General features: G+C 45.3%; 1 protein-coding gene across 1 annotated transcript in view; it reads right to left on the reverse strand.

The window, feature by feature from the left end:
• fat1a (FAT atypical cadherin 1a) overlaps positions 1–20,633 on the reverse strand; it is a 74,655-nt gene that overhangs the window by 48,566 nt on the left and 5,456 nt on the right. Inside the window, 1 exon segment of the mRNA XM_076295007.1 lies at positions 7,162–7,476. Coding sequence (XP_076151122.1) covers positions 7,162–7,476 — 315 coding nt within the window.

Genomic DNA, 20,633 nt, shown 5'->3' on the forward strand with positions numbered 1-20,633 from the left:
CTACACATATGAACGCAATCCGTCCTTCTTCGCCGACGCAAGCTGAGCGTTGTTGATGCCATCGCCCTGTTCGAGATAAAAAATTCCATCAGGCATCTCATTACTAAAACTTCAGCGCCCTCCGATCGCGCCTTGAGAGGCTCTCAGGGGCGATGAAGTCCGTCTGTGCAGATGGCTGTTTTCTTGTGAGTGCGTAGCGGTCTGCAGGGAATGCCCGTTTGACTGGGGGAGTAATTGGATGCTGTGGTGAGCTGGAGATTACCAGCTGGGGCTTTTTCGCCACGGTCTTCCCATCAGCGCTCCTCTCTGCCCAGTCTGGGCCATCCATTTAGAGAGAGAGGCGGAGCGGAGTGTGTGTATAACAAGGGAGACCAAGCAGGCAAAAAAAGTAACAGCATCCCATGTGGATCATCCGGCTTTAAAATGTATGATATTCTTCACTGTCTAAAGCTGCAGAGTGCATTTGCAGGGGCAAAATGGCGAGCACTCTGCATTAAGGATTTCTCCATTGGCTGAAAGGAGAAGTCCAGGCCAGGCTAGGAACAACAGGTGTGCCCACAGCCACCCTAATAACCACCCCTCCTCCCAACAACATCTGAGCTGCTCAGCCATTCCAAGTGTTCAACCATCACTCAGACGTGCCTGGGGGACAAAGACAAGAAGGCTTTATTTCTCCTCTCCGGATCTATAACTCTGCCTCATGCACATTCTCTCACTCTATCGGCCCCTCCCTTCATCCCTCCCTTCTCTCCGCATTTTTCTTCTCTTCATAATCTTCGGTGTGTGCTGCCAACAGCTCACCTATCACACCTCCCCCATCCATTCCCCACTCCCATACAACAAAAGAACCAAAAAAAATCCCAGGAAATGGCTGGAAGTTGTTGGAGGTAGTATCCATTTCCTAACTGGCTTCCCCTTGCTCCCAGACCTGAGCCTTTTCAAAAGTACGGCTGACAATGTTTTTCTTCTTTATCCTCTCTCTCTCTCTCTCTCTCTCTCTCTCTCTCCCTCTCTCTCTATTGCTCTCTCTCTCTCCATTGCTCTCTCGCTCGCTCTCCCTCCTTCCCCCTCTCCCTGTTTCTCTCAACAGAGGAGACGTTGTTGAAAGCTGATACCAGATCCAGTGAGTAGATGATTTACTGCAAAGACCCCACCGGCTATGACCACCACCCCCCCCCCCCCCCGCCCCCCCATAACAACGGCTTTTCATGCAACTCCAGGGATTAACTATGCATTTGGAAAAAAAACCCTGTCAGAAGAATCCCTGCTTGCAAACGCATTACAGAGATTTTCCTTTTAAATTCCCCCCACAATGACTGTCTGTGCATGCCAGGCACAGTGGGACAGGGTAGGGGTGGGGTGGGGGTTGGGGAGTCCTCCCCTTGAATAGACATAAAATAATCACATGAGTTCATCTTTCACATTCAGCACAAGGGCTGTGCCCTCTGAGCACTGCTGCTGTTGCTCCACTCAGAGAGGCCTTTTTTTAATCATTAATGCATTTAACAAGCACAGGACCCAATATTAAAACATAATAGAGTAAAAAAAAAAATCACATTCAACTGTGGAGCTTCTAAACCTTCGGAATGAGGCTTTCTTTTAGTGCTTTGCTTTGCTTTGCAAAAAAAGCAAAGCACTAAAAAAATCGCATCTTTAATCTTTTTAAATAAGGTAGAGGATCAGTAGAAATCACTTCAACCTCTTGTTAGAATAGGCTAGTAGTTCAGTTGAGTCTCATACAAAGCAGTTACAACAAATATCTCAATGAGGCTGTTTCCATTCTTTAGCTTTATCTTATTCTTCCGAGTAGACTCCTCTTGAAGATGACTAAATGGGGTGGAAACGTACCCAACACAATGATAGGAGACACCAAAGAGGCTCTTGCTGCACTGAAACACTTATGACCTGGGCTGTAAATGTGCACTAGTGGTTTAAGGCCCTTTCACACCAAGTCCGAAGGACACAAGAGGACGAAATTTCTCAAATTTATTTTTCATCGCAACAAATTTAGTTCTCGGTGTGTCAAGACTAATGAGAACACATGTATTTAATTACTAGGGTGATTTCGAGTGAATGTTTTACCCAAAAATTCGAACTTGTGTGTGTAAATAACCTTTGCAAAACACTACAACTGAAAAAAAAGAACAATGTTAAAGACCTCACCCAAAACCATACAAAACATTCCTGCTGCGATTCACAGCTTGGCCACAGAGTCTTGGCCATCATCATTATCATCATTATCATCATCATCCTCATCACCCTCATTACCGTCTGTTACCAGTCCCTCATGATATTTTCAGTGAGAGGGCGTATGGGTGGAGACACATCACAAACAGGCTTCAAATATACAGTATTAAACCCACAGAAGTTTCCAAAGAAAAGACAAAAAAGCTGTTTTAGCAGCTTTTAAGGCAAGCAAGACTTCTCAGTGAAAAGCAAAGGTGCAGGGATGGCATCTGTGACTGTACACCCACACAGCTCACTCAGGGCAAAGGTGCAGAGGCAGGAAGAGCTGCGCACAGGGGCTGGAGGAAAAGGACAGCCTGGGCACAGAGAGGTGGAGGGATGAAAAGAGAGAGAGAGAGAGGGTGAGGAAAGGGAGGGAGAGAGAGAGGGAGAGGAGAGAGAGAGAGAGGGAGAGGGGTAGAGAAAGAGGGAGAGAGAAAGGGAGACGCAGAGGGAGAGAGTCTGTTTGCGTTCAGGGTTGGGTGTAGTAAAAAAACAGGAACAATGATGATATAGAGAGAGGCAAAGGGAAAAGGAGAGAAAGAAAGAAAGAGAGAGAGGGGGAACTGAGGAATGTGGTGCTATAAACCTGATCCACGTTGTCCTTGGCTGTGGGTGGGTTTTTAACACAGCAGGTCAGAGACCAAACATTCACGTGGATCTGACTGACTGACCGCACACTACAGGATTACATGACAGCACAAGTGCACTACATATCCCATTGCTAACACACACACACACACACACAAACACACACACACACACACACACACACACACACACACACACACACACACACACACACACACACACACACACACAACTCACCATTTCACATTGTCCACCTCCACAACCAAGCTGATACACACAAAAGATGTCATAAACACACATATAAACCTACTATTACCAACCATACCAAGTGTGCTGACATGGGCAACACACACAACCAGACATGCACAGAAACAGGCAAATACCTAACATTAGCCCGTGAAAACACACACAAACACACACACACACACACACACACACACACACACACACACACACATTTTCCAACAGTACACACCCTAACAATCACCCTCCCACACAGACCACACACAAAAACCCACGCACACCTACTATTACACTGCCACACTCACACACCGACACACACTCACGCACACAATCAGGGGGAGGAGATTAAGGTCAGTCTGACTCTGGTGGCCGGCCCGGACTTTGACTCTGAGCTGCCCTGCAACAGCACTCAGTTAACCCTCAACAAAGAGAGAGAGAGAGAGAGAGAGAGACTGAAAAGAAAAGAGGAGAGGTATAGTGCCACTATCAATATGAATCTCATAATGTCTAGTTGCAGTAGGTGGATGAGAAAAAGACAAAAAATGATTAATAGAAGTTGGAAGGAAGGGAGGAAGAGAATGAAAAAGGAGGGATAGGGAGTGATAGACAGACCAGGAAAAAGAGAGAGCTGCCCTTGCACTTTAATGAAAGACCAAAGCCAGACGGAGGGAGAACAGCAGGACTTGTTTACTCGGCAGAATAAAAAAAAGGAATGAAAGCCTTTCATCCTGGGGTTTACCGAGCTGAGCTGAGGCGCGAGGGTGGGGTGGGGTAGAGGGAAGTCGGAGGTTGTGTATGTGTATGAGTTTGTGTGTGTGTGCGTGGGGAGGGGTAAATGACCCCCGACCGCCAGAGAAGCGACAGGTCCTTCATGTGAGGTTTGCTTCCGTCACACATCGTCAAAGAGCCTTTACTCGCTACACACACCAGAAAATACACCCATTTTCTCGCACTCTCTTTTCTCTTTCTATCTGCTGGTTTCTCTCTCTCTCTCTCTCTCTCTCTCTCTCTCTCTCACTCTCTCTCACTCTCTCTCTCTCTCTCTCACTCATCATCTCGCCTGCTGGCTCTGTTGCTGGCTCTGTTGCTTTAGTGCTTTTTACCGTTTTGTCAATGTGGCAAAAAACTCTGCTTTATTTTGCAGTCGGTTTTTGATGTGTACAATCAAAAACACGCAAGTTGCATTTTGTTGTAGTTGTACTTTTAACATTTGATTGTGTGTTTGTGTGTGTTTATGTTGCAGGAATACTTTCACTGAGCCCCCCCCCTCACCACCACCACCAAAGCAACTTCTCCCTTTGAGCATCAAACAGTGCTTTTGTGTGCTTATAGACCTTCTGGCCTGAAAGACACGTTTAGCCTTATCAGTTTATTTATTTATTTATTTGTTTGTTTGTGGCGGTCCTTCTGTTACTGGGCTGTGACTCCGGGCCGTGCACATCCATACGAGTGCGGGTAGGTGGGGACAGTTGCCGCGCTTAGTTCTGAGCCCGAGCTGCTCTGCTGGGTCTGACAGCTCCGATGCTCTGCGTTTCACTGATGAAAGTTTTAAAAAGCTTTGATATGCATGACTTAACTTCACACACATGCACACACACACACACACAATCAAACACACACACTCACACACACACGCACACACACACACGGACACACACACACACGGACACACACACACACACACGCTCACACACACACATGCTCACACACACACACACACACACACACACACACTCCTTCTGCTCTAAGATTCTCTCTCTCTTTCTCTCCCTGCACACACACTTACCCACACCATCATGCAACACGCAGTCTCTCCTACCCCTCTCTCTCACTCCAAATGGATCTCCATCGGAACATAAACCTCATCTTAGCCCCCTTAAAAAACCAAACCTCAGGTTTCCTACATAAACATTATCCCCTTGGAGAGGAAATGTTTACCCTTTCTGTGCTGCACATGTTCTTTTTTCTCTCTTTCTGTACTTAATGCAAGGGGCACAGACAGGCTATCCATCTGATCTGAGGAGCTCACTTCTGAAGGACTAACAGCACACATGTCCAAACACCAAGATCCATATTGCGGCATGTTAAAGGGCAAAGAAAATCTATCTCTCCATGATGGAAGGGTCAGAACACCCACTAGCATTCTTCCCACTGTGCTCCACTGGTGGTCGGATTGCTCAGAGAGCTTGTTTGTAACCAGTGCAGGTTTCACTTAATTAGATGAGAGAATCCCAGAATCTCAGGGTTAAGTGAAAATCACTGAGGTCACCTTCAATTGATTTTCAGGTCAAATATTGATTCATGCCTTGATGGATTTTTAGCTGACCCTCTCCAAAACTAAATGAAAAGCAATTACTTTCTGAATTCATCTTTTTCATTATTCCTTTCGTCTGGTTAAAAGTGAATAGTCTGCATCTATAAGAAACTAGAGTTTCAAGTGTTGTGCTGTGATGCTTGTTCTGATTCACAAGTACTCACAATGTGAAATGTAGTCTTTGTGTGAGTGTGTACATTGTTTCCCTCGTGCCTGTGCCGGGCTGGGGCTCAGACGTTGTGTTCTGTTCTGCGTGTGTACATGTGTGTCCTTTCACCTCTTTATTGCTCACAACTGAGATTTACTGTCTGGCCCAAACGGATCCAGTCAGCCACTCGCCACGTCATTAACCAGGCCTTCCGCCGCTGTCCAGCTTTACAGTTAATGCTAAACAAGCGCCGTTAACCAATCCCCCTGTTATTTCTCCCTCTCCTTTGGACTCTCTCTCTCTCCCTCCTGCACTGGACAGCCGCCAGCTGTGGAGCAGTCATTACACAACCAACCCTTATTTGGTCGGAGAGCTGGCGTCGGGGTCGCTGCTAGCAGAAAATAACTGTCGTTTTGTTGATGAGAGCGCAGACCACACACACCAGTGCACGAGGAGTGATTGCGATGAGAGCAGCGCTCCGCTCACCTAAAAGCATGTTGGTTGTGAGGCATTACGTTGCCTGGGGCTACCAAGGAAAAACCTACAGCTACGAGCACTGCACTAGAAAAGAGACTGCATTTTTGGAATGGAAAATAAGCATTCTTGTAATCTCAGGGCAAGACTCAAAACATGGGTTTCTAAAAAAAACACAAATGAAAGAGAAAAAAAGGCAAAAGAGAGGAAGAATGTACGGTAAGTTGATACAACAAGCACAAAGAGTGCAGAGCAGCTAAGATGTAGAGGGGGGGAGGTACAGTACGGATGGGCAGCTAACGTCTCCACGTCTTCAACGTCTCTCAGGCGAGCACAAATGCCTCTGTTGGCACCTTTCTACGGCCGTTTTCACTTGTCTAACACTGAAACGCCATAAGGTTCCTCCACTGAGAGAAAGGAAGAAAGAAGGCAAAAAAAACCCAACGAAAATGTGACATGAAATATTCAGTGAGGGTCCATTTAGAGAGCGCCATGTGTGTACAGTGTTCCCTCGGCAAAGAGTGAGAGAGAAGGAGCGAGACAGAGAAAGGGGGAGAGACAGGCACTGGATTACTGTAGTGTCTTACACTCACGCACCACTGAGTTCTAGTTTTCCGTTTTTTACCCCCCCAACCTAAAACTCACAGTTCGGACGCGCACCGTTTCCTTAGATGAGAGCGCCAGCTCAGCGCGTCTCCTGCAGTCTCGGAGGGCACGTTTAACATCCACTCTATCTGCCCCGCTTTTTTTTACACACACAGCCAGTAACCCGGTTTGACTGTCCGCACCGGAGTGTAAAAGACGGCCCCGTAAACTCGCCCTTCATTCTCTATTAATGGCCTGCAATCTGGCACAAGCAGATAAACAGATTCGGATAAGAGATTGCGGTGGAGCCAGACTGACGAGGACGGGAAGAACTGAACGCTAGCAGAGGTTCAGATGGGTTCCCTTTGGAATGTGTTGGTGTTAGGGCTAACAAGACTACAAAAGCCCTTCACTGAATGAAGAAAAAGAATAACCAATGTAATCAGGTGGTCTGCCTTGCATTGGGGTCACAGAGCAGCATATTGTAAGCAAGTAGCTTTGACAGGCCAGGTAAATGCTTTCTAGTAAAAGGAAGCCAACCAACTCTTCACAATATCAACATCCATTCTGCCATCCTTACCTGTCTTGGGGTTGATGGCAAAGAAGCCTTGCGGGTTGCCACTGGTGATGCGGTAGGACAGCTTGTCGCTGGAGCGCATGTCTGGGTCAAATGCCTCAATCTGGATGATGGACACGTCCTTGGGCGAGTTTTCCATCACGGTGGGGTAGTAGACAGGCTCAGTGGTCTGCGGCGCGTTGTCATTGACGTCCTGCACCTCCACATAGACCTCCACGAAGGACGAGAGCGGGACCACACCACGGTCGGTGGCGTACACGGTCAGCCAGTAGTGCGGTGTGGTCTCGTGATCCAGGAGCTCCTGGGTGCGGATGACACCTGAGAGTGAGGAGAGGGAAGAAAAAGAGGCTGAGTGAGTTTATGTTTATGTGCAATACTGTATGTTTCTGGGTAACATATGTGTGGATAGAAACCACACAAAACATGAACCTATGAAGACATTTGTATTTACACATGTGTTTTCTCATCCTAACCTTTCTCCTTAAAGCACAGGGAAATGCAATTTTTGTGTCCAGACAGTTCTGGAGTTCTGAGAATTGTCCGAGAACAAAATCTCCATGCAGTGTTCATTAAACTGCCTCATGAGGAAACCCACATGTTACCCAAACAGGTGCTTTGATTTGAAATGACTGGTATCTTTTACATTTAGCCTTCCATGGCATGAACACACATGGGCACTGTCTCTCCGAACCCAAGTATGACCTATTTATTTTGCATTTGCACTTGAAGCAGTCGACTTTTAGCTGGGTAAATCTACTTTGTAACAATACAAAGCATAGCTGCTGGCCAGTGTTGTGATTTAAAATTTTAAATGAAGTCATCTCGACTGGCCCCGAGTCATCTCAGGTTATGCCAGGGCGTGAGACATGCATCACAAAGTGGTGGTGTAAAAGGGGCAAGTAGAGACAGAAAGAGAGAGCGAGAGAGGAGGGGTAGAAAATGAGAGAGGGGGGAGGGGGTAGAGACATTACTGCCAGTCTGCTCAGTTTAGTTTTCAGCTGAGCAAACAAACAGGCCTTCACAGATCAGCTGCCATTGCCTCACGGACACATATCGATGACTTGAGGAGCGGTGCAAGAGATCGCTGAGCAAACACCAGGCCACAATATGGGCTGTTAATTTTCCCCTCACGACACGCACACACTGACTGGACTCTTTGTTTTTGAAGGGAGGGGGAAAAACTTCTCATTAAAATGTTGCTGTGCCAAGAGTCGTGAGATCAAATGTTTGTTCACTGAACTTCCCGTGAAGGGTGAGGATCAACAGTCAATAGAGTCGCTGTATGTTTGAATGATGCATAAACTTAAAAAAAACTGATATGGGGTCATAAACGGTTTAATTTTCTCAAAACTTCCTCATTACAGTTATTGTAAGTCATATAATAAAGTAATGAGCTCATTGGTTTGCCCTCAGAAAGGCGTGGGTGTGTTGGCTTCGCAGTAAAGACAGAGCCGTGCAGGCACTCCCTGTCCAAAGTTTATGGCGACCTGGATAACCGGAGCCTTCGTTTCCACCCACTGTATCACTCACCACAGATAAGGCCTATCCCATACTCTTCTGGAACAATCCACCACAGTCATGCATACACCACCCCTCCATAGGCAACGTCCTAGAGTCTTTTTTTAAATAATTTTTAAGTGCCCTCTGAAAAAGCCCACAGATAGGCCTATTATGAGTTCTGTCCATCATTGATGGTAGGCTGTGGTAAAATGACTGAGATATGAGATATAAAAAAAATATAAAAATGACTGCAATTCCAATGAGGATACCAGATGATTCAATCTCATCTTGCAAAAATAGACCAACAAAGAAAAAAATAAAGCTGGTCCAAAAGCAAATTCATTGGATTTTTATGCTAACCTAATAGTTTTTTGTAGTTTTTTTGTTGCAAATAACATCCATCCATCGTATCCATACTCGGTATTGGCAAGTACACAAATATAAATACATGTACTCGTACTCAGTTTGAACATAATTATATCGGTGCACCCCTAGTTTTATAAGTACCCTCTGAAACAGCCCCACCCCCACACACACACACACCTCTGGCCTCAGCTCCGTAACTCAATGACTCGCACTGTGGGTTTGTAACAGACTCTGGGGCCAAGAACAGGCCTCCGGGGAACTCCACGTCAAAAAGAGCCATCAGTGATGTCTCACTTCCACAGCCCACACTGTTCTCCCCATCTCTCCACTGCCTCTCATCAGCTTCTCCATGTATTTGACTTCTCTCCTCAGTCATTGCTCATCATTATGGCCAACTGAAGCTAGCTGCTGACTCATAAAGGTGCCATGTGTAAGAATTGAGGTAAAAAATATCAAAAAATTGTGCTACACGCATCAAAAGAATGAGAAGAAATAAGGGCGATGATGTCATTAAAAAAATGGCAAGGTATAGTGCTGCAGAGATATCAACCAGAATTAGCATGCTAAATTACTAGCCACAGCCCGACAGGTGTCATAATACCAGCTTCGGCCATGGGAGGCGGTATGCGGGCAACATAACCGCCAGTCAAACTGCAATACACGTTTCTCGGTTGTTACTCTAGGGTAGACCAACTCACTTTCTGGAGGTATACTGCCCCCATCTTTTATGGAATGTGGAGTATGAATAGATTTTTTGGCGGATATTACACATGGCACCTTTAATAGGTGGACTGGCGAGCCCTAGAAAAACGGATAGCCTACTTAAGACACATTTCCTCTAGGCAAGGGAATTGGGGAGCTATAGAATGGTTAATACAAAATACATCTTCACCATGATACTGTTGATGTTAAAAAAAAAATACAAGTCAATAGACGGGTGGGGAAAAGGATGGGTGATGGAACAACAAAACACACTATGGGATCTTTCTTGAGCACTATAAATCTATTGTTTTTGCTTGTCTGTCTGTCTGTCTGCGTGCATGTGTGTGTGCAGGGGTGGAGGGAGTCCCAGAAAAGGTTGGTAGACTACCAAATGTGCTTGTCCAAGGCAAAGTCTTCGCATGGATTGACTGGCTAAAGTCGTGCTCAAGCTGCAGTGGGAGATGCCGGGGATAGAAGCGCAGAGCGGGGAATTGCAAATGTGATGCATAAATAAAAAATGTGAGTGCTGATCTAACTAGTGGAGAGCAGTAAGCCACTATGTGAGTGAGTGTGTGTCTATATGGTACATTCATTTGGACGGAGGACAAGAATGAATGAATAGGCAAGTGAGGAGGATGAAGTGAAAGTCAGAGACGAGTGAGAGAGAGAGAAAGAGAGAGAAAGAGAGAGAGAGAGAGAGATAGAGAGAGAAAGAGAGGAAGGGCGGGTGAGTGGGAGGCAGGCGAGAGAAGGAGAGGCAGATGGGAGTGCAGAGAGGAGCGGAGGAGATGGAGAGGGCTGCACACTAAGGGAGACAGCGTGAGAGAGGAGTGGAAAGGGCAGAGCCTGCAGAGAGGGATGGAGAGATGAAGGAAGGGAGAGAATGAGTGCAGGAACACTGGATCAGCAGTGGGAGAATGTGACTGTAGGAGGCCCTTTTTTTAGGGAAAGAATGGCAAAGACAGAGAGGCAAAGGATTCAGTGAGTGAGAAAGTCACATACAGAGATATAGAGGGAGAGGGAGAATGAGTGATGAGTGAATAAGGGTATAAGGGTATAAGGGGCGCATAAAGAAAAGATACAGAGGGAGAGGGAGAATGAGTGATGAGTGAATAAGGGTATAAGGGTATAAGGGGCACATAAAGAAATGAGAGCAGAATGGATAGAGAGAGTGACAGAAAAAGAGTGGTCAAAGAGCCAAGAGAGAGAAAGAGAGAGAAACCTGTGCCAAGCCTATACCCACGTTTGAGTGCCCATCCGTTTGACTGGGGTTGCCTGGGGGTGCCTCTCTCTCCCTCTCCTTATCCCTCAGACATTTGTCATCTTCTCCCAATTTCTATCTATCTGTCTCTAAAGCAGTTCACTGCTTCACTCAATAGTCAGAGCAAAAAAACAAAGAAGTCATATCTTCACCTCTGAGCCATAAAATAACAACTGTCCTCATTTATCACTACCCTTGAGTAGAAATGGCTTTAGTCAGCTGAAACACAACACAGAAATTCAAATCACAGTTCAACAGAAACAAACACTACACTGTCAAAGTGAAAACTAGATTCAAAGGGATATTTTAGACCTTTATTTTTTGCATTCTCTAAATCTTCATAGAATTAATTTAGAATTGGCTCTTAAGTTGTCTTCCTAATCCAAATGCTTTGGCCTACATTTCAGTAGTTTTACAAAAACAGGTTTGCCAAGCGAATCAAGAGGTTTTAATTATTAATCATCAACTTAAAAGGAAGATAAACTAGAAACTGACTAACATCTCATAAAATGAATCACAGCCTTCCTGTTGGTTTGGAGTTTGGCATGAGGTACAGCACCTATCTGATTCGCTCTGTACATAAAAGACACTCCTGGTATTTGGCCACACCTGTAAAACAGCACTGACGGCGGAAGCTACAAAATCCACCCTTGGGGAGTTGGAAGAAAAATAAAACCTGTCTGCCTTGCACTCTCTCTTTGCTTTGTCTGTTCATCTTTCACCCCCAGGCTAGATTTTTCACAGGCCTCCGTCCCCAGATTCACCACTCTATTGTGAGTTACTACCACCTAGACGACATGACAGACTTCTCATGCACGTGTGCATTTGTCTGTGTTTACTGGTATAGCCAACATAACATCAGTTGTTCTTACTACCACCACTGATGACAAGTGACTTCAACTAGTGACTAACCGAACTTCAGAAAGTGATTTGATTGAATTTTGGAATAATCCACGAGGAGACAGAGGGGAAATGGCCCACTGTAAACTACATAGTGCTCAGCAGAGTAGGGAGAAGCTGGGAAAATGGAGTAACTGTAAGAGACACAGAGATGGTGGGAAAGGCAGAGAGACAGAGGGCTGATAGAGTGAGAAGGACAGAGACAATGAATGTGAGAAAGGCTGGGACGGAGCGAGGGGACAGAGAGAGTGTGGCGAGCGAGAGAAAGGACAGAATGAGAGGCCATAACAGTGAAAAAGAAGAAAAAGGCTTGGGAGGGCCCCATATGCCTCCTCCATAATGAGAGTGAGTGAGTGCATCAGGAGCTTACATGATGGACTGTGCCAGGGCACCATTTTAGCTCACAGCAGGGAACCTCCGCCCTGCACTCCTATCTTCTCGGCGAGGGCAATCAGAGGGTGACGGGGTTAGCAGTTAACTGCACTGCACCCCTCTCCCCACCGAGCAGCCTCGCTATGGCACGCTGGTATTAGGCCAAACAATGGGAGAGGAAGGCAAAACCGCACACAGAGAAATGACATGCACAGACAAACACACACAGCCTCATTTGCACACATCTAGTGAGAAAAGTAGTGCCAGAGGTATCTTTCACTCACACATCCAGCATCCCTCCCCCAGCCACCCACACTCACACACACACACACACACACACACACACACACACACACACACACGTCTCACAAACACGCATGGAGGATGTCGCCGCGCCATGGCAAAGCTTCAGTTTGAGAGACTGCATATTGTACGCATATTAAAAGCTGGCAATTGAAACAAATTAGAAAGCCAAAAAGATTACCGGTTGTCAAAAGAGGATTACGATTCGCAAAATCCTGTTTATCCCCCTGTTCTCATTTTCCTACGGCAGCAACTCTGCTTCCAAAAATGAGTCAATATCATCTTTTTTTCTGGCAATGAAAATAGCGTGTCTGTAATAGGCACCGACGCCACAAGAGACGGCACTATGTTTCATACTGTTACTCTGGTCTTCCGCCGTCCCCAGCTTCCGCCACACTAAACTTTCTTTTCAAGCCTTTCCATCTGACCTCAGCAGGCCCACGCTCTGGCTGGGTTAATTTAATATAACCTGAGATTGCACAGTGTAGGAAGAAAGTGCGAGCATCTGAAAGGGCTGGAGGTCGGCAGGTTTCAGGGGCAATGCTGGGCCTGTGTTCCCTGGGTATGCAGGGGGAAAAGAGGCTTTCTTTGAACTAGGCTGGCTAATTCTGTACTCCCGCTCTCTGCATTCCTCAACCTTCTTAGGCCTCCTTCTGCCTCACATGCTTACATAAACTCTCAGTGAGCTCTCTCTCTCTCTCTCTCTTTCCCCCTCTCTTTTCCACAGCCCGGCAAAATATTTGAAATTCCTCCACTGTAGAGAGCCTGGTGTATTAGCGGCAGTCCTAAGCTAAGCTCTCCATGCCCCCACAACTTAAATCATATCATTCCCTCAGTTCCCAGAGTTTTCAGAAGCTCAAAAGTAACCCTGATCTTCAACATAAGTATTAATGCCTCAAACTTTTGAAAAATGTAATAGTCTGAAGTGCTGCCACAGCATGTGGCTGGGTAGAGGGTATACTTAAATAAATAAATGTACACAAAAAAGCCAAAGCCTGCTGAGCGATATCCAACAATGTCTAAAAGATCCAGCTTTGAGTGATGTTTCATTAATTTGTAAAATTTTGAAGCACTGCCTAGATACTAGTTGAGGAAAGAGGGAAGGCTACTGCTAGGGAGCCTGCTGCTCTCTATATCAAAAATGTCATGTTGAGCTTCTTTTTTTTTGGCACTTTCGAAGTCTTCAAACAAAAGGTTTGGGGAAAAAGTAAATATCCTGATACTCAACTGAGGAAACCAATTACTCTCCAACAGCCTGAGTATGACTTCCGATAGGTGTGTCTGTCACACAACAGCAGCCCAGTCACAGCGCCAACACCCCACCTTATCGCCCAGATACTCTCAAGCGGAGAGATTAGCATCCGGCTCAGTCTGAGCTGCGGCCCGCATCCACCTCATGCATCAGCATGTGTTTCTGTTGTGTGCTGCCACAGTCGGCACAAGCAGCCATATCAACAGCTGGCCCATGGGAAGTAGTGCTTTAGACAGAGAAAATAATTTCCCCAGCTTAACAATGTAGAGCACTGTGCCTTGCTCCATATATCAGCCTAATCTTATCGTCTAAAGCGAGATGGAGGGAGGAGAAAAAACTAACAGCCACCCATTTAATAAAAACAGCATTACCAACTAATGTTTCAAATCATAGCAGAGGCTAGAATACACAGAGAGAACAAAATGACAGAGAGAAGCAAACCCTATCCATTGAATGTGTGGAATGGGAGAGGTGAAAAGAAATGAATGAAAAAAGGGAGTGATGCAATTAGAACATGCCTGGTAGGATTCTCTTTTCTCTCTCTCGCTCTCTGCCTCTGTTTTCTGACTTTAGCCCGTTAATTCCAGTCCAGAGAGCCTTTTGGGACATGCCCAGACAGCTCCCATTGTCATCGTACCCCACTGTTTTTGAATGGAGCCTTGAAGCAAAGCTGCTCGATGAACCACCTGCTTTAATATCACGTTATTATTTCAGAACTACCACCTTTTGGCCCGTAGTGTGTGTGTGTGTGTGTGTGTGTGTGTGCGTGTCTGGAGAGGCTAGTTCCCCCTCCCTACCTGCCCCCTAAATATATGACAACATCTGCCCTGCACTACTGCAAGGTTTTCATGAGTAGACGATAATAACCACACCAGGATTGCCAGGATTATTTGACTTGTAAGCCAACTTCTGTGTCTCTTTCTACCTTCACTCCGTCTCTTTTTACAGAGGGACCTGGATAACACGGAGGAGCGAGTCAGTGTTCAAAAGCTGGCATGCCACTGACATTTCGAGAGCCCCAGTTTTTTCTTCTCTCCCTCACTTGCTATTTATAATCTCCCTCCTGTGTATTTTCGCCTTGATCAAAGGGCCTCTGAATGTGCCCAAGTGGTGGAAGGACCTAGTGGTGCAACGTATAAACAGATCCCAGGATCTCTTGGCATTTCTGCTCCAAACAGCCATCTCCGGTTACCAGAACTGAGTGTTTGCTTGAGTAATGCTTTAACCATGAAAAAGCTAATCTCAATGCTCATCAAACCCCAACTGACACCCTTGGGTGTACCCACAGACCAATCTGTGCTGACTGGTAGATATTTCAGCGGGCATGTGGTTGGATGTTCCTGTGCTTGTTCCTGGTTTTGATTCAGAGTAACAATGCAGAAATAAATAAAGCAGGGACCATTTGTCTTCATCATTTATTGTTAGGGGCTTTTAGTGGTATGCCTGTCAACTCACTGTGGGCATCCTAAGCCACTTACTGTGGAAAGAAATGTTGCACTGATCAGTCACTAACACTTTGAAAGTCAATACATCATACACATGGGTTTGTTTCACATGGGTGTGTCATTTAATGTAAATGCACAGCCCAATCCCCCTGAACACATGTACTTTTTTTTTCAATCCCGAAAAAATCCATACAATCACACAAAGTTTGACAGTGGCTGTTGCCCAAAGGCTAGGGTTCTTTCTCCCTCACCATTTTGATAGTCTGGCTGAGTTAACATAATGAGAGTTAATTTGCAATCAAGGCTAAGGCATCTGCACGAGGTATCTATACTGAAGCCAAAAAAAGACTTAATGGGCTGAGAGAGCTACAAACTTTTAAAAGGGGGGAAGTGTGCCTTTCATTTAACACCCTACAATCAACTTCAGGCCTGCTGCACATTCCTGGTCCAGTTGTCCAGGCAACGCTCCTCAAGCAAAGATTATTTGGGAGTCACGTGTCTCTGTTCAGACAGTGGAGAAAAAATAGTCACACTTTGAGCATATGTTACGTTTAACATTCAAGGCCATCCTAGAGAAAAAAATAATTTTACTTGAGAATAGTCACTCCCAGTCAATCTCAAGGGAAGAGAAGTTAGAAAAAACACCTCTTGCCTTCCCATTTACCCTCCCACCTCTCTCTCTCTCTCTCTCTCCCTCCCTCACTCACTCTTTCCCCCTCACTCTCTCTTCGTCTCTCTTTGCCCCCTCCCTCTCACAGTCTGGGATCTGCAGGCAGTCAAACATGAAAAGACAAACCATTCAGCACATACCTCTCTTATCTGGCATCACTGAGAGACTCAGCCTACCTCACTTTGCTCAGGAAGGGCAACGGGGGGACAGGGCTGTAGAGATGGTGAGACGGAATTGTGTGTTTGTGCGATGTGTGGAGTCTGCGTCCAAGAGGAAAAGCACACTTGCAGTGTTTTGTCATTACATGTCAAACTATTTCATCTTGCTCCACAAAGCCTCTCATTCACTGTGCTGTTGTGCCACGGGTTGAAGTGAAAGAGTAACGCATACATTACCCAATAAGCAAAGGGCACTGCATAAGTTAACCAATGAGCAATTTGGGCTGAGGAAGAAGCAATTCCACAGAGACCCAAGCATTAGTCTCTTGACTGTTACAACGCCAACCATGTGCAGTACGGTTCCTCTCATTAACATCATTAAAACGGCACAGCCATTTGCTCAATTTGTGCAATTGCAAAAGTCAAAAGGAGGCATTATTTCCCACTTGGAGCCCCTATCCCTCCACCCCTTCTTGCTAGACCCCTGCTCCCATCTCTTCAGCTCTTATCAGGCTGTGCTCCAGATGAGTGCAAATTGCTTTATCGCATCTCGTTTGTTTGACTCGGTTTGAAATTCCAGGCTGACTTCATTAAGGAGTTTGAACAAAGCAAAAGGAGGAAAATTAACAGTTCTGGGAAGACAAACAAGTACCAAAGGGTGCAAAAGCTGCCCAGGCACATCTCGGTCTCAGAGGGAAAAGAAGAGAAGGTAACATTAGAAGAAAAGAGGAGGGTTGGAATGGAAATGCACGCTTAATTGAACACATAGGAGATCAGACAATGCCCTGACCTCAAATGTCAGCAGTCAATCCTTTCGTGCACATAAAGACCTAATGAATAAACTGAAAATAAGGTGCACTCTCTCATTCTGCCTTCTGCCTGTGGAGTAACTCCTACCCCCACATCACCACAGATTGGGCACAGCCAAACACTAACAACATCCTCCACCCAAACCTACTTCTGTCTAAGCAGCTCCAGATGTTGATGTCGGTCAAGACTACCCCCCCCCCCCCCCCCCTCTTGGCTATTTTTTAACCCCCTCTTGCCGGTGGATATGCAAGACAACTTATCAATTATGTATGAGGAGACACAGCAGCCGGCCGACTCAGAATAGCTTTCCTCAGCACTTCTACACTTGAATGACGACCGCCTCATTTGGGTCAATCAACCTTGCCTGTGACCACAGAGTTCGCCTGACCCCCACTTCAAGACCCTAAGCAATCTAGGTCTCCTTAGACTAGGTCTTCACTACTCTAGATTCACCTGGATATGCAACACTTTTGTTGTGATTACACCTCTCATCTATACTAGACTACTAACAGTGTTACCGAGCCCATGAAACAGAAATATTTGGAAACACTGTTGGTCTCATCAGGGAAGACCCTTTCTCAGAGGAAAATTTGACAATGCTACAGTTGCCTAAATATACAGGTAGAAAGCTATTATTCGAGTGTTTTGACCAACATGAATGGTCAGGGAAATGTAGCCTAATATGTGCTTAGGAGTGTAATCTGGACAGAGATAATATCTGATGCAGAGTTATACTCGTATAGCTGGAGATTTTAGGATTTGGAGACTTTGAGACCCGTTTGATTATTCCTTCTTTTCTCCAGGGGTTTATTAAATAGTGCAGCCAGATTCCATGTGTGGCTCTGGCAGCATCAATCAAGTTAGCAGCATACCTAGCTGGCCCCTGTTTGTGTCAGGCACTGCCATTAACTCAATTACCCCACCAACAGTCTGAGACTGACTCTGTGCACACACCAGGGCCAAAATTAGCCCTGGGCGCACACTAAGTCATCCCTAGGCTTCACTCAGCCCCCAACTTTAAACATGTTTGTGTGATCTGCAGAAGTAAACACAACTGCCTGAGGTTCACTAGGTTTCAAGCCAAAAGCACAACAGGCAATGCCAGTCATTGAGGCTGCTAAGAGAGAAGGACAGCATATATATAACTATATCTAACCTACGTCAAAGCAACAATTTTGGTTTTCTGCTAATCTTATCTTGGCCCAGGAGGATAAATGACCAATGCTATTTCTTCTGCCCTTTAGGCGAGTTGAAACTCAAAAACATGAGGTTAAGACAAGCTAAATCTTGAGCTAGATCTTTCTATATCTTTGAGGAACCTGAGGTTACAAGGGTAGGTATTTTTTTCTTTCCTTAGTTTGCTAAAATGCATAAAGCAGGAACTAGACCTAAATATAAGGAAAAGATGGAGCTATAAAAAAGGGGGGCAATAGCTATTCCCCATATGTATCCTCCCACGTTTGAGGTGACATGGTTTTTACAGTACGCTCCGGAGAACTTTTCATTTACACATTCCTCCGTTCTCCACTCCCTGAGCCCTGGGGTTTGCAGAACAAGAGCATAAAACGGATAAATAAAGACTGCACGTGGAGAACACAGAAGTCTAGAGCCGTTAAGTAAACCAGGTACAGATGTGTTGGGTCTTCCTTGGGTACACTTCTCATAAAACATTTGCAGAGTTAGAGGTGTGTGTGGCAGTCTGGACAGTATTGAATGACTGAAGTCGCTGTATTGTTGCTGGATATCTGTTTATAGATCTGTTATTCTTTGTCAATTTCTTCTAACCCATCCCCCACCTCATGGTAAATGTTGCTGGCACCACAACAGCGTCGCAGTACTAAACCACTGTGAGACTGATCTGTTAGAAATGTAATCTTTCAGCCACATGTGGGATACACCCCACAACCCCTCCCTCCAATCCAGACCTATGTCATCTCAAGAGAGCACTCATCCCCTCGGGCATATTTGCTTTGCTACCGGCGCTGGCTGTGATCCCTAACAATGGCAGCTCAAACCAAGGCAATCCTATCATTGCCATTAAAGATAAATCACTTTAAGGAGGGTGCAGTGGTGGAGGCCCGACCCGGAAGAGCAGGTCAGGGCTGCTGGTGACCTGTATCCTTTTTACTGGATGCTGGGGGATGGGTTGGGGGAGGAGTATAGGAAAGGGACTAGAGGATGAGGGGTGGTCCCGGCCAAAAGCCTAAGCGACTCAAATGTCCTTTAGTTCTAGGTATATCATGTATCATGCTCCTGTGAATTCAATGGCACCACACAAACAGCTAACCTCATTCCAGAGCATGATTTCTGGACATGTGAGAATAGTCACCCAGCTCAGGGTTAATTCCCACAGAGCAGAAACTCTTTAGTGAAATGGGGCTCAAGCCAAGTTTAAAACAATCTCAGCTGAGTTTCAAATTGGATGAAAGGAAAAAAAACAGCTGTGCGTCAGTTCTCAACCATGTGCCCTTGCAGGCATCATTTTGGCTTATTTTCTCAGCCTCTGAACAACAAGGAGAAAATTATCAATAACCATCTAATGAATACGGCACACCAGCATCACCATAAGACTGGACCAGAACAATAGCTGACAGATGGTCCTGAAGGGGTGAAGCCCGATTGTAGCTCATCCTGTCATGCTAAATTTACCAGCAAAGAAAGTGATATTTCCCCAAAGGTTCACAGCAGACAATGCTAATTTACCTCTGTTAATGAAGAGTTAGCGTCCGTCTCTGTCAATTTCTCCATGCATTTCATTTAACATTATCTATGTCTCCAATGATCCTGTCATGCTGAAACACTTTGAGTAACTTTTAATTACTTAAAAAAGTCTCCCCCCTAAAAGCTAAGAAAAGTTAAAACTACGCCCACATACAGTGAAAGGTTGATGTTTTATGTATGAAATTTCACAGGCTTACTTTAACATTAAAAATGAAGGTTATATTGAAGAGCAAGGATATACTTTAAGGAAAGAAAAATTTGACATTAATCTACTGGGTTTATGATAATTCAGTGCATATTTCAAAAGTGCAGGCAGAACCAGATCTAACTTAAAACCAGTAGCTTTCTGTGACAAAGAGACTGTTTGAATTCCACACCGATTATTTAAAGCCCTAGGCACAGGTGTTGCTGCAGTAGTAAGCAGCTGGGAGAGATATTAATACATTCTTTGTATAGCCTGAATGGGGCTGTTTCTAGACTTTGGACAGAGAAATGAGAAAAATGTGATTTGATTCAGAAGATAACTTCCTTTCACCCTTTCAAACTGACAAACACATCAGTCCGTGCCCTAAATCAGACAATGTTATGCATCCAATTCCAATTAAGGGCAACCAAATCAACATATTACAAATGTTTTTCAGGAATACAAATGGGTGAGTAGGAGAGGGGAACAAGGTGGAGAAGAGGGAAATTATGCTGCAATCCTCTTAATACCACGGCAACTAGTTTGGAATGTCTATGGCAGGTCTAAAGAGACAGCTGCCCCATCTGTTCCCACCATTATTTTTTGTCCTCTCAGAGAAACACATGAGAGCAGGGAGTCAGGCTGCTGATTGTGTCTCTTTGAAACTCCTACACCATGGCTTAAGTGCTTGCTCTAGTCTGATTTATATCCAAACATAATCATTTTCACAGCCAGTGAAGCTAGCTTTCAGAATTTTACCATGGCAAAATACAAGAGGCTTGGACTAGGCTTCAAGTTCCATTACTGTATTGATAACTACTGACCTGTTCT

Source organism: Alosa pseudoharengus, unplaced genomic scaffold, assembly GCF_046254945.1.
Source record: "Alosa pseudoharengus isolate Yale_2024_CS ecotype anadromous, Long Island Sound unplaced genomic scaffold, YU_APseudo_1.1 YU_APseudo_1.1_scf_2, whole genome shotgun sequence".
NCBI lineage: Eukaryota > Metazoa > Chordata > Actinopteri > Clupeiformes > Clupeidae > Alosa > Alosa pseudoharengus.